The sequence below is a fragment of the Fundulus heteroclitus genome, chromosome 8 (assembly GCF_011125445.2).
Source record: "Fundulus heteroclitus isolate FHET01 chromosome 8, MU-UCD_Fhet_4.1, whole genome shotgun sequence".
Classification (NCBI taxonomy): Eukaryota; Metazoa; Chordata; class Actinopteri; order Cyprinodontiformes; family Fundulidae; genus Fundulus; species Fundulus heteroclitus.
Window position 1 is genome coordinate 27063758 of NC_046368.1, and position 13588 is coordinate 27077345.

The 13588-nt window shown below is 41.1% G+C and overlaps 1 protein-coding gene across 2 annotated transcripts in view; it reads left to right on the plus strand.

Annotated features, from left to right (window-relative positions):
* Window positions 1-2722: 2722 nt before the first annotated feature.
* The window catches only part of LOC105918755 (homer scaffold protein 1), a 31293-nt gene continuing 20427 nt past the window's right edge, over window positions 2723-13588 (plus strand). For both annotated transcript variants that reach the window (XM_012853909.3, XM_012853910.3), the window contains exon 1: window positions 2723-3821. In XM_012853909.3, coding sequence (XP_012709363.2) covers window positions 3817-3821 — 5 coding nt within the window. In that variant the 5' untranslated portion in view covers window positions 2723-3816. The remainder of the gene's footprint in view (window positions 3822-13588) is intronic.

A 13588-nucleotide genomic window follows, 5' to 3' on the forward strand; every position in this document is an offset into this window, starting at 1 on the left:
GGGCTGTAAAAAATAAAAAATAAATTGCATTACACATTCCTCTCAATCAGTGCTTTGATGGGGAAAGAAATAAGCGCCGGCATTCCCTTTAATGTTACACAAACATGGGACAGAAACAAGGGTAATAGTTTTATATAGATCTATTTATTAATCTATAGATCAATAGTTTTATTGTACAGAAACGACAGAGAACAAAAGAACAAAGGCAGTTCTAAATCAAATTCACATGAGACAAACTCAACGTGTCATGAAGCCACTTTTACCTTCAAGCCTCATGGGTTTAACATTGACATGATAAATACTTAAAAATAAATATACAATAGATGATGCTTAAAAACATAAAGAATTGAGAGGTCTTAGACTTAAGATTCCAATAATCTTATCATGGTTTGTTCTGTAACATATATTTCTTCTCAGTTTTGGGCCTAGCCTCAACAAACCCATGGCATTTTAGCAATATACCATAAGTCTAAAAAACTCAATATAAAAGACCAGCAATACACAGGGTCTCTGCTCACATATTTAAATATTTTATCATATCTAACATCAAACTGTCCATCAGGTAACAAGCTGTATACAGACAGTGTGATATTTAAAAAGTCATCAGGCCTGAACTTGTGTAGTCGACTGAAGCACAACAGCAATCGTCTCCACTTCCATCACACAGGAATAGATATGGATAGAAGATAGCAGAGGCTGAAAGATAAAGCAAAAAGAAAACATGAGCAAGATTGAGAGAACATTTCATTCCATCGAGGATTTATCTGTGTCAGTTTTGGTACTTTGTATTTTTTTAAATATAACAACAGGTGTTGTACATACAGTATAATTAATAATTATTTAGAAAACAATAGTCTTCATCTAAAATAATTGTGATGACCTCCATTATAATTAAAATATCAGCTTACCTAAAAACATCTCCAGCAGAATGGAAACTTCTAGAAATAGTTACAATTAAGAGACTGTATCGATAAGAGTATTAATGAAACAAACCCAGTGGTGGAGTATTATAAGTTTTCTGACGGAGCACATAGAGCAGCTCTGTTTTATAAAGTGTTTAATAATTTAAGAAAGGACATATGTGATAACAAACTGTCCAGGGTGTACCCTGCTTCTTGCCCATTAACAGCTGGAGAAAGGCCCCAGCACCCTTCGCGACCCCACAAGTAATAGGTGGGTTAGAAAATGGATGGATGGATGGATGGATGGATGGATATGTGATAACTTGAGAGTTGTTTGGCAAAGAAACTTGGGTTGTAATATAAATAAGGAAGATTGGGACAAAAGCTTTCACAGTCTGCTAAATATATAAAGGAGGCTATAGAGGACAATTTACCCAGTATAAACTTATACACAGATACTACTCACCATACTCGTACTACCCCCCATATCCAAACTCAAAAGGATGGGGATCATGACAAATGTTGGAAGTGTCACTTAGCTCCTTGAACCATTCTACATTCTATTTGAGAATGTGGAGTAGTTTATCCTTTTTGGGAAAGGATACTAGAGTGAATGGAAGTGTGGATTGGCAGAACAATACCCAGATCACAAAGATCATGTTTATTGGGGGACCGCTCAATAATACCAGGGATAATAAAATATGAATATGCTGTTTTAAAGACAGGGGTGATTACAACAGCACAGGTAATTCTTACTGTATGGAAGGATCCTTCTCCTCCAAATTTTGATAAAATGGATAGACAATGCAATAAATATAGCATCATATGAGAACTTATTGGCAAGGCTGAGCGATAATTCAGACACTTTTTTAAATACTGAGGAGGCTGCTGCCTCCTCAGTAATGCGCCCCGCCCCCACCCCCAAAGAAGGCCAAGGTATGTAAATCATTATACGTCTGTAATTATTCACGGTTAATTTCATTAAAATGATTACCTTTTCCAAAATCGCGCCAGGTCGCATCCTGAGCCATTTCTGTCTCTAGGCTCACACATAATAAGGCGGACATGAGTCCGCGCACAGGTACGTACAGAGCTCAGTTTCATGAGCGCGTATGTGACGCAATTTACAATCTCCTGCAGCCTCTCTGCACCACGGACTGAGTTTAAGAGTTTAAGTGGCCCCATTTGGTCACCCCTATGAAACATTTCTGGAGGCACAACTTTTTCTTTACATCTTTTGTGTAAAGACCATTGAAAAGGTAAGCATAACAAAAATCAAAAGTTACATCACGATTATAAACACAATAAGTCTCACGTCTTGATGTCGAGTATCAATTTTGGACATTTACACAAAAATAATTTGCAATGGCGTCCTCTAGGGGTGAGATCTGCCAACTGTGACTACCAACTCCGTTACTCACTGCACTCCTGTAAACATCAATATATTAATATCTTAGGTTTGAAATAAATTCTTTTCTTACAAAGTTTTTTTTCTCGTGTTTTTTGTATTATTTTTCTCCTCATATATTTCTATTTACTTTTAAAAGGTTTTGTAACCGGACCTTGTAACATGTGTCGTCTTAAAATAAGGCACATTGATTATTTTTTTTTACTCAATAAAAATGATTTGGAGCGCGCACAAACAATTAGAACGAAAGCAAACAAAAAATATATAGCGCATATTGTTTAAAAAAAATGAAGCTGATTCGAACGTGACGTGTTTACGTCGTAGCCTTTACGCTCCCCACAGGAGCGTCGGGTGAAGCTGTGAGATGTGAAGCGAGAGGCTGACAGAGGGCAGGGTGGATGATGATGATGATGATGATGATGATGAAGGAGGAGGATGATCAAGCCAACGAAGACTCAGCGTCGTAGTTCCTCGTCCTCTGCATGCCTGCTTTGGAGAACTACCGACAGAAATAAAACGCCAATGTTTCTCCGTACAGATGCCGGAGCTCACGTCAACATAAGCCATCGGTGAAGCTGAGCCGCTGTGTAATCTCAGAGGAGATGACGGTAACACCCGGAGAGGGAACCAGATGTCTTTTGTACCATCTCCAGAAGCTACACGGAGGATGGAGCGCCGTCTGAGAGGAAGATGTCTGTCACCTCCGAGCTGCAGTAAATGCCTCACAAGGCGGTGAAACTCTGTAATATTTATCAGCGGGAGCCTTTTTTTTTTTATTTAATGGCACGCCAGACTTTGAGTTTGTTTAAAAACCCACCAAAACTGAGATCCATCAACTGATACGGGGTTGTTTAAAAATAAGAGATTGAATGGTATTCTATTTGTTTTATTTATGCCGTTTCCAGGGGGGGGGGGGGATTTCACACCAGCTATTTGTATTTAAGCACGCCAATGTTGGATTGGCCAATGCTTGCTAATGTTTTAGAGCACTTCACCAGCATTTACTGTCGAGCCTTTGAGTGTTTTGTTTTTAATTCTCAACTCACAACTTAAAAAAAAAAAAAAAAACACACACAACCCATTCTGCCATAAAGCAGGCTCTCTGTGCTGCCAGTCTTCTCCGGCTCAGCACCATAATCCTCCACAGGCGAGCGCTTCGCTTTTATCTGGCTAGCGGCGGCAGCCAGCAGCTAGCGTCTGCTGCTGCTGCTGCTGCTGCTGTGGTGGTGTCGGGTCATCATGCATGCACCGACACGTTTCGCTCCGACGAGACCAGCCGAGAGGATGTGCCCAAGGGCATACCAGCACAGCCCGAGCCATGTGTGACTGAGGCGGCACCGCAGACCCGGTCCAGAACCCAGCGCGAGCAGAGCGGCTTTATTATCGGAGGGGAGAGAGCGGATCAACACCAGCAGCAACTAGCCTGCCCCCCCCCCCCCCCCCCACTCTACAGGAGACGTCCTCCTCCTCCGACTGGATCCTTTTGCGACCCAACTTGGCGCAGAAATGGGGTAAGTAACTGGCAGCACACTTCACTCAGCATGACAGGGAGAGAGAGGGGGGGTGGCTGACTTTAGTTTCCGTGGTTCCGTGGAGCTGAGCTGAGAGTCTCCGCTGCCCGTCCCAGCACACCGCTAGCATGCTGCTACTCCCGGCTAACCAGCAGACCCGCTGTCAGGGTCATGCCTCCGCTCACCGGACAACAACACGGGCGACAGGGATCCAGACAGAAGCCACGCAGCCCCGAAGCCCCTCACTCCCCGGCTGGCTGCGGGATCTGCCTCAGTTTCATCATGTGGCCATGTTGACCGAGCTTTTCTACTGTGGGAAATAGACTACGTGCGAGTTATCCCGCTTTCTAGGGACGCGACGAGTTAAAAATGCACAATCAGGATTTGTTTAAATGTCCATCAACATTCTCACGGTTTAATTAAAATGTGTCGAGTTGGAAAAGTTTCCAAACAAGCACCACTCAGTTTACCCTTATTATTATTATTATTATTATTATTATTATTATTATTATTATTGGAATCTTTGAAGATCAAAATTAGATTTGGAAATTCAGCGTACACCTCTAAGCCGAAATGGGGACATTCTAAAACGCTTAGCGTGAAAAAGCTTAACGTGGCTTAAGGTAGGAAAACAACGAGGAATCATCACCAAATTTCGCATGGCCATATCTTGTCATGAAGACTTAAGCCTGTCAAAAAAAAAAAATAAACCGAAATCCAACGATTATAGAAGATATCTCACATAAACGTTTTCTTCTTCATTGGCGCCTATGGCGAGGAAAAGGCTTAACGTGGTTTAATGTACCTAATCAACGATCAATGATCACCAAATTTCTCTTTCATATTGTTCCTAATAAGCACATAAAACTGTCAAAATGTCAAACCCAAAGTCCAATTATTATGGACGTTATCTAACATTAAGGGTTTCTGCTTCATTGAAGCCTATTGAAAGGAAAAAGCTTAACGCAATTCAATGTACCTAAACAACGCTCAGTGATCACCAAATTTCTCTCATATATTGCTCCTCCTAAGCGCATGAAACTATCAAAAAATCGAACCCAAAGTCCAATTATTATTGATCGTTGATTAGGTACATTAAACCACGTTAAGCCTTTTTCTCGCCATAGGCGCCAATGAAGAAGAAAACGTTTATGTGAGATATCTTCTATAATAGTTGGATTTCGGTTTATTTTATTTTTTTGACAGGCTTAAGTCTTCATGACAAGATATGGCCATGCGAAATTTGGTGATGATTCCTCGTTGTTTTCCTACCTTAAGCCACGTTAAGCTTTTTCACGTTAAGCGTTTTAGAATGTCCCATTTCCAGTTAAATCCACCTAGAGCACACGTTCTGCAAAAAAAGCATGGCATCTTCCTCGTTAGACTGTGTTAAGGCGTCCAACATTATCTTTATTTTTAAGATAATAATACAATTAGACGTGCGTCACGGTCTAATTTCTGGCTGCCGGGGTTCATCCAAGGTGTGCCAAGCATTGCAATGCGTTCTTCTTTTCTTCAATTCTTTTAAAAGTTGCCGTTAATAAAGTGTGTTAGACTGCCGGCCCTTATTAAACGAGGCATGTCAACAGTGGAGCTGCGGCCAACAGCGCCAATGCGCAGAGCGCCCAGCATTCGGACTGTTTTTATTGAATTCATGTTATGAGTGGGTTGGATACCGTGAAGTTCCATTACAGGACTCTTACTGTAAAAGGTTGGCTGGTTCATTGGAAGTGTGGACACTTTTGACAAAATAAATGCTCCCCGAACCCCCTCCGGGCAAAAAAACAAGCAAAAAAAAAGCAGGCCATAGTGATTACTTTGACTGGGCCGTTCTGATGCCAAACATCAACAGGCAGAGGGTTACCGGTGTTTCTTTCTGCGTGCAGCGAGGTTGGAAAACGTTGAACATGGTGTTCTTTGGCTGGTTTAAATATTAAAACCATTAAAAGTGTCCTCGACGCGTTGTTTGATGGACACGTCATTAACTCATCCTTACTTTTGAAGTGCTTCCACGCTTGATTCTTCGTCACAGACTTTTCCCGGCTGGGCGGCAGTGTGCAGGAACAGACGTGGCATGGGAAGCCCAGAGTTATTCGATGCTCCACACGACCAAAAGCAAAAAAAATAATAATAAAAAAAAAACACCGGCCAATTTTCTGATACCTCATCAAAAGGACTTTTAAAGCGTTGGACTGCTATGCGGGTAAATTTTGTTGTTTTTTTAAGCTTTAGGGCACCGTGACAACGTTACACTCGCCCATGTCTGCTTGAAAGCCACACAGCAGCCAGACAACAGAGAGCTCTGTGACTTCTTCAGTGATTTTTATTTTTATTTTTCTTGGATGCAAATAGTTTAATTTGCAGATTGATCAAGCAGCCATCTTGGCGGATACAAATTAAATGAAGGAATTGCTTCAAATATGTGTGCTGATATGAGCTGCAACGGGATTCTGTTTTCCTGACCTGTTTATTCCCGCTCACTTGTCAATATTATGGATACACACAGATACATGAAGTATTGACATCTTTGGCTGTGCAGCGCTCCCGCAAAGACAAAGTCCTGATCAGGTGCTTCATAAACTCTGTGCCATTAAATCCTAGTAATGGCACTTTAGTTCTTTGCAGTTGATTTTTGGGTTTCTATAAAACCTGCCGCTAGCAGCAGGTGATCATAAGATCCACCCCCTATCAGAGGTCACTCGTTGGCACTTTGGATTACAGAGTCTGCTATGAAGTAAGCCGCCGGGTCTCAGCGTAGCGCGTGTTTAGCTTCGGATGGTGTGGTTTCAAACACAAGCCTTTAATTAAATGCCGCACGCATCGCAGCAAACGAGCAGCAGAACCTGCAGATGTTTGGTGATTCTCCTGATCAAGGGCGACCTACTTCTCGCTCCAGATGAAAGCAGATGATGTGCCGTGCGATTGGTTTGTTGTCATATTGTGCTTGGAGGAGGAGCAGAGTGAACTGCTAACCTCTTCATCCTCATTAATTCTCAAGGCCAGCAGTTCTAATCCAGCCAACAATCAATTCCTCAAGCACAGAAAAAGAGCCCTGTGTCAAGCTTGTGTATACATAACCCTTAATTAAGATCTCGCGTCTCTCTTTTTTTTTTTTTTTTTTTGTAGTAGTAGTGGTTCCCAGTACACTGGGCATGCAGAATTGGTGTCATGAGATTTATCTCCCCCTTTCTCACTACCTTAATATCCCAGGGGTTAACGTGGGGGTGTGATGTTACAGCAAAAATAATAATAATTCACATTAGAATTGTTTTTGATTTGCTGTAGATTGGGTGCAAGTAGGGCTGAAAATAAATATCTCAGGACAAAAATAATATCTCGACGTATTTAGGCTGAATGCCTAATATGATATATATATGTCAGTATGTTTTTCCTTTAATAGCGCAATTATAAAAAAGCGTCTCTGAATCAAAACTTTATCCTCAAAAGTCTCACAGGCACATTTTTTTTTAACAAACAGCTGTAGATAAAAATGAGAAACAGCTGAAAAATGACCTACCGGAAAACATGAAACTGTAATTATAACGCCACATTGACCATCTGAATACAAACAATATAGTTTATATATATATATATCTCTTTTAAAATAATCTTGATATTTTTGAAATTTGGTGCAAGTCTATCTTAATGTGTTTAGTTGCCACTGGATCACACCACGCACTGTGGACATTTTAAGATGAGTTGTACACTTCCAAACTCACCCAATTAGAAATAGTATTTTTTTGTCCTTGAAGATATTTTAATGTAAATTCATGGATCTCAAAGTAAAGCATTCTCCTAGACATTTTGCTGAAGCATCGTATTGCACTAAGCTTCAAAAGTAGCCGATACAGCCTTTTTTTTTTTTTTTTTTACCTGATATTTTATCTACAGGTAAATAATTAAGTCGGTGTCATTCCACCCCATTACACAGTTGTGTATCTGTCTTATAGTGCTCCCGCAAAAGCCTTTCTATGCATCTGATAATGCAGCATGTGTGATGTCATCTCCTGCTAAGCTAGGCTGCCACATGGATGTTTCTTTGGCCACATCCACACAAAGCTGAGCATGGTATGTTTTCCTAAATAATTTAGAAACATTTAAGTCCACACAAGAGGACGCAGCATAACTGCGTGTAGCAGGTATCCCAGATCCATTGGTGACAGTGTTACACCGGCACAAAAACGCATAAGAAACACGGGGCATGCACAGACAACTCGTGAAGTAAACACGGCAACATGGCGGGGATCAGATACAAACATTCACGCATGTTTAACTTGCCCTATAAGTGGGCTGGCCGGGGACATGCTTTGTATAGCGGGCTTTTTGAAAGGAAGAATCCAAAGATGCTACAAAACAGCCATAACAAAGGCAATATTTGCCTTACCATGAATGCCACACCGAACGGCGGCCTCTTTGTTATTCGTGTAAGTGAGGGCACGTGTGAGTTACAGAGAGAGATGGAGCTACGACATCACTGTTTAATAAAAGACGCGGGTCACATGGGTGCACATGGAAACACGAGCGTTTGAAAATGTTCAACTCTGGGACCTGGTTTCCCAAATCACTGGATCCGTGTGGATGCACAGCCTGAAAGAGAAAACACCTTTGCGCATGCACCTAATCTCATCTCTGTGTGGACGCTGCCTAAAAATACACACTGACGTGGCAGTTTGGGGATGTCATTTATGCCGTACATACAGAATTTACATGAAAGTTGTGTAAACGGCACAGCATTGACCCAATAAAAGCATAACTAAATATCATGCTACACTATGCAGACACTTTGTATGCACTGATGAAGATCCATTCACCTCGATATGCTGAGTGCTTGGAGTGACTCCAATGACTCCAAAATACTAACATCATTGGAAAAGTAACTTAATCCATCCTCATAAAGTAACAACGTGGGTTCTACCGCAACGGAGAGCATCTTAAGCGATGCACATGCTTTATAGATGCGACTAGAGTTGATGTTTCAAAAATTGCATGTCATTTCTTTTGACGTTTCTTGGTGTACTAACATACTTTTTTTTTTTTTTTTTAAATAGTACACCTTATTGTATTCTGAAATGTTTACCAGGTGTGCCAGTTACTGTACAGAGGGCTGTGGTTGATTACAGAGACGACTATGTAGTCGGCGGCCTTTCATTTCAAACATCTACTACCAAACAGAATGGGCTAGCATTTGCAGGAGGCAGTACATGCTGTATAAAAATGTTACAGTAGCTCAATTGCTTATTATTTTACTGATTTCACATAAAGCCTCCAGTAAAAGGGTTGCTTGGGAAAAAAAAAAAAAAAGTCCCTAAAAATACAAACTTTGGCATCTTGTCGGTAAATTGAAAAGCGAAAGAGAAAAGGATTTAGACGGCAAGGTTTTGATGACAGTTTTAATTTTCTGACGTTCCATTTGATTTCAGCTTACGGAGCAGAGGCTTGTGTTAAGATTTGTCGTTTTGTTTTTCTTTGTGATGCTTTTCTTTCGTCTGCCTACAAGTTGCAGTCGGTGTAGAGTTGCTGGAATAGGGAATCACACAAAGTACAAGCTGCGTTCAAACTGCCCGTATTCTGAAATATGACTTTTATTGACACAGTGCTTGCTCTGTGTGCTTGCGAGAGGAGCTGCTGCTGCTGCGGCGCGCCATATGGGAGTTTGACCGGGAGGCTTGGCCCTGCCAGGCGCCCGCTGTCTTCCTCTGCGAGTGGGTTAACCGACTGGGACACCGGGACAGGATTGGGCTAGAGCGCACGTGGCAAGGAGAGGCAGCGATGGAGTTGGAGGATGTGCGCGGCTCATGACCAGCCCTCTGTCATGTGGGCAGTTGCCATGACAACGTGGCATCAGCGAAGTTAGTAATGCGGGGTTATTATTCCTGTGGACAGCAAACCCAAGCTGCAGCCGTTACTCTGGGAAGTTGTGTCTTGCAGTTGTCATATTGTTGTTTTTCTAGTTTTTCAGTTTTCTAGTAAAACTGTGCATTTGTTGCATTTTTGCAAAACTTGTTCTAAACAAAATGTGACAAGTACTTTAAGTTGGATTACAAAACTGAGCATGAAGCCGACGTTTTAAAACTGTAGACAAATCTTACTACTTTTATTTTTCTTTCAATGGGCACTGCTCCACATCCCTACCATGACATACCTTTTAAAATTACGTTTTTTTTTTTTTCATTTTCCGCTTTTAAATTCAGACGAGGAAGAAGGTTTTTGTCTTTGGACCAGAGCACCTGAGAACCAAATTGCTTAGTCAGCCACCTCCCTGGATGGCATTAAATTGGCCTCCAGTGATAATGTAAAGAACCTTGGTGTTATCTTTGACTAGGACATGTAATTTGAATCCTATAGAACAGGTTTGCATGACATTTGCTTTTGATATTTTGTTATATCGTCAAAAATGGAAATATCCTGTCTCAAAGTATTGCAGAAAAAACTGCTCCATGCTTTTGGAACTTTAAGGATGCAGTTGTTTACTATCAGTATGTCAAAAATGTTGGTAAAAATCCTTCAGCTGATCCAAAATGCTGCTGCAAAAGGTTATATTTCCCCCATTTTAGCTTCCCTTCATAGGCTCCCTGTCAAATCCAGAGCAGAATTTAAAATTCTCCTTTTCACATATACAGCCCCTAATAATAAAGCTCCAATATACATTCATGATCTGATTTTTACTGTTCCTAATAGAGCACTTGGTTCTCAGACTTCAGGTCTTGTGGTTCCTAGAATCTCTAAAAGTAGAATGAGATGCAGATTTTTTTGTTATGTCTCTTCTTCTGTGGTAAAAGCTTTTTGTCCGTGAGGAAGACACCTTGTCTACTATAAGATAGGGCTTAAAATCCTAATTTTTGATAAAGCTAGAGTGGCTAACCCAGGGCTCAAACTGACTACAATGCGGGTTACCGTCTTGATCCAGTGCGGCTTCTCCACAAACCCCCACTCACATTGCTCTGTGGAAAACAGCTGGGGCTCCAGCTTTGGAAACGTCACTTGCAAGAACAGAAGTTGACGTGGTCCTTTCTGTTGCTATCCCTCATAAATGATTAAAAACAGTTATGGTTTTTGTTTTTTAGGGCAAAACCTGTTATCTGTGCTCGTAAATATCTCATTTCATCCTGCAATAGCTCCTCGATTTCCTATTTCGGTCTTGCCATTTTGTTTACACTAGCCAGGTTAGCGTAAGTTGGTGCGATGATTTAGTATTATTATTTTTTCTAATTCACTGGAACTTTATCCTGTTCAGTGCCTGACTTTTCCTGTTTCATTCGTGAAAATCAGGAGCTTGATCCGGGGCCGCTACAGTGTCCGGCCGAACTTCTTTCTTGCGGAATCTCCTGCAGTACCGCACTGCTTCGGTAAACTGGACCGTATATACACTGCATTCAGTGTGAGCCTGGCATTGGGTTATCCTGTGCAAGCTGTGCTACTTTCTCCTACTACTCTCCAGTTATGCATAATTTGAAATTCTTACTTTTTTCTGTTTAATTAAGACCTTTCAGGGCCATCAACTAAACTGCTGTTGACCCAAATTTTCATATTGGCGCATCCAACACAATTGAAACACAATTGTCTGTAATCATATCAGATTTGGATATTTTCCTGATGTCATGCAGCCCTATTCTATAACTTGGATCATATTGAGTGTGTAATCAACTTTGAATGTGTCTGTTTAATTGAATTAATGCATTGCTGTATAGAAATTGGATGTGCTTGTGGGGTAAATTGCTTTGAGATGACGTGTTGCAATCCGGCATTATATGAATGAACTGGATTGCTCACTGCCTCTGTATGATGGGAAGCTAATTCTCATCTTCCTCATGGTGTAGATGTTTGTTTTTCTTACGTGGAAATCCATCTCCTATGTGGATCCTCATCAGTTGTGACTTTATCTGCCAGCTGTATTTGGAGAATTGCTGAGCTGATAAGCTTTGCAGTCGGATTCCTGTCAAAGCGCTCGTCATTGAGACTTGAATACCCCAGTACCCTTCATTGTAAAAGGGGATTATGGGCTAACATTCTCCTCACTCACTCATAGAAATGCACACGGAACTGGAGCTGGTCTTCATCTAGGCTGTAATGGCAGACCAGTGGTACTCTGAAACTGAATGTGGACCACAACCATATATGGTCCCCTTAGGGAAATGAAATAGACTCTTTTGATCAAAGTGAAGCCAGTTATAGTGCATAGTGCACAACGGTTGGTGGATAAGCTCATACGAAAACACAAACCCAACTCCCTTTTCATTCTATTCTCCTCCACCTACTTTCTAGGTGTCAATTAGTTCTAACAAGTGATATTAGGCATATTCTGTTGGCATACTACAGTGCCTCCAGCCTGTTTATGTCAGTGTAAATTCAGTGTACACCTCCTCCTATTATCACATTTTTCCGATTAACTGTGTTCTCTTTAAGTAATGTCTGGCAGGGCTCTGCTCTGCTAACTTAATTAACACAATGAGATGAGATGAGAGATTCCCGGCGATGGGAACATTAACTAGATCCCAGAGGAGTCATGGGACACTCGCAGCTAAGCGTTCATCACTATTCCTTTTCCTAGAAGCTTGGCAGACAGACATCCTTCTGAAAAACCTGCATTTAAAGGTCCTGTTACAATGCTGAGCCTCCTCCAGGCTTAATGGCCATCACTCAAGCAGCATTTGTCTAATTTTTCTTAAACTTATTATTTTTGACTTTTGCCCAGAGAATGAAAGCAGATCTCACTTATTTCTCCTCCTATAGAGCATTAAGTGGTGTCTGTATTTTGCATGTTGACAAGATCATATCTTTGTAAAGTACAGTTATCAACATGGTAACCAAAGTATGGAAATATGTCACTCCCAGCATTACTTTGTCTTCTGTGGAGCCGGCGCCAAACTTGTTGAGTCAGTCCACTGCTGACTCCAACGTTATCAGATGCATTTGCATGAGATTGTCACTGCATGTCTTGACAAAATTTTAGTCATTAGACTAAGTGATGACTGTTCCCGATAACAACTGTTCCAGTATGAGGAATTTGTCCCTGTGTCGTGCAAACTTTGTATTGCTCACCTGTTGTTGTAAAAAATACAAGGACCTGAAAAGTTGCATGAAAGTGTGTATCTGAGTAGAAAACCTATTAATTCACATCAGCTGGATTTGTGGTCAGACAAAAATCTCCAATGACCTGTTTGGACTAGCTTTTTGGCCTCTTTTGCACTTGTATTAAGCAGTTCTTTGAATTACTTCCATCTTCTGTTAGAATTGAGGTTGCAGGGATCCAAGTAGCATTTTTATTATACATTTATTGGTCGTCATGACCTATGTCCCCGAATAAATGTAATTACATCAGAGCCACATCAATGCAATTTGTGAAGCCATTAAAAAAAACATATGCCATATTAATGTGCACTGCTTACAAACCTGTATTTCAGGTTATTGCACATTTTGCATGTCTAAGATTTGGTTTTCCCAAGCATCAAGGTGTTTTCCAGCCCTTTACAAGGACATTCTCATTGACAGGCTGCATAAAGACAGTTTGTGAACCCCATGAGCCCATCCATGGAAAAAAGACCAGCCCCTGATCAAAAAGGTCCCTTCTTTTAGCTTGGGGAAGACCTGGTGTAAAGATGCTGCATTGAAACAGCATTAAACAGCAAATTAAAATAGAGACGCCAGTATCCGCGTTTTTCTTTTTCTTTTTTTTCTGTAAACAGTGTGCTGCTGTGGGACCCTGACCCGTAATTGGTAGTGTCACCCAGCTTTCTGGGTTTGTTACCAGCAACACATGAAGTGGAAGG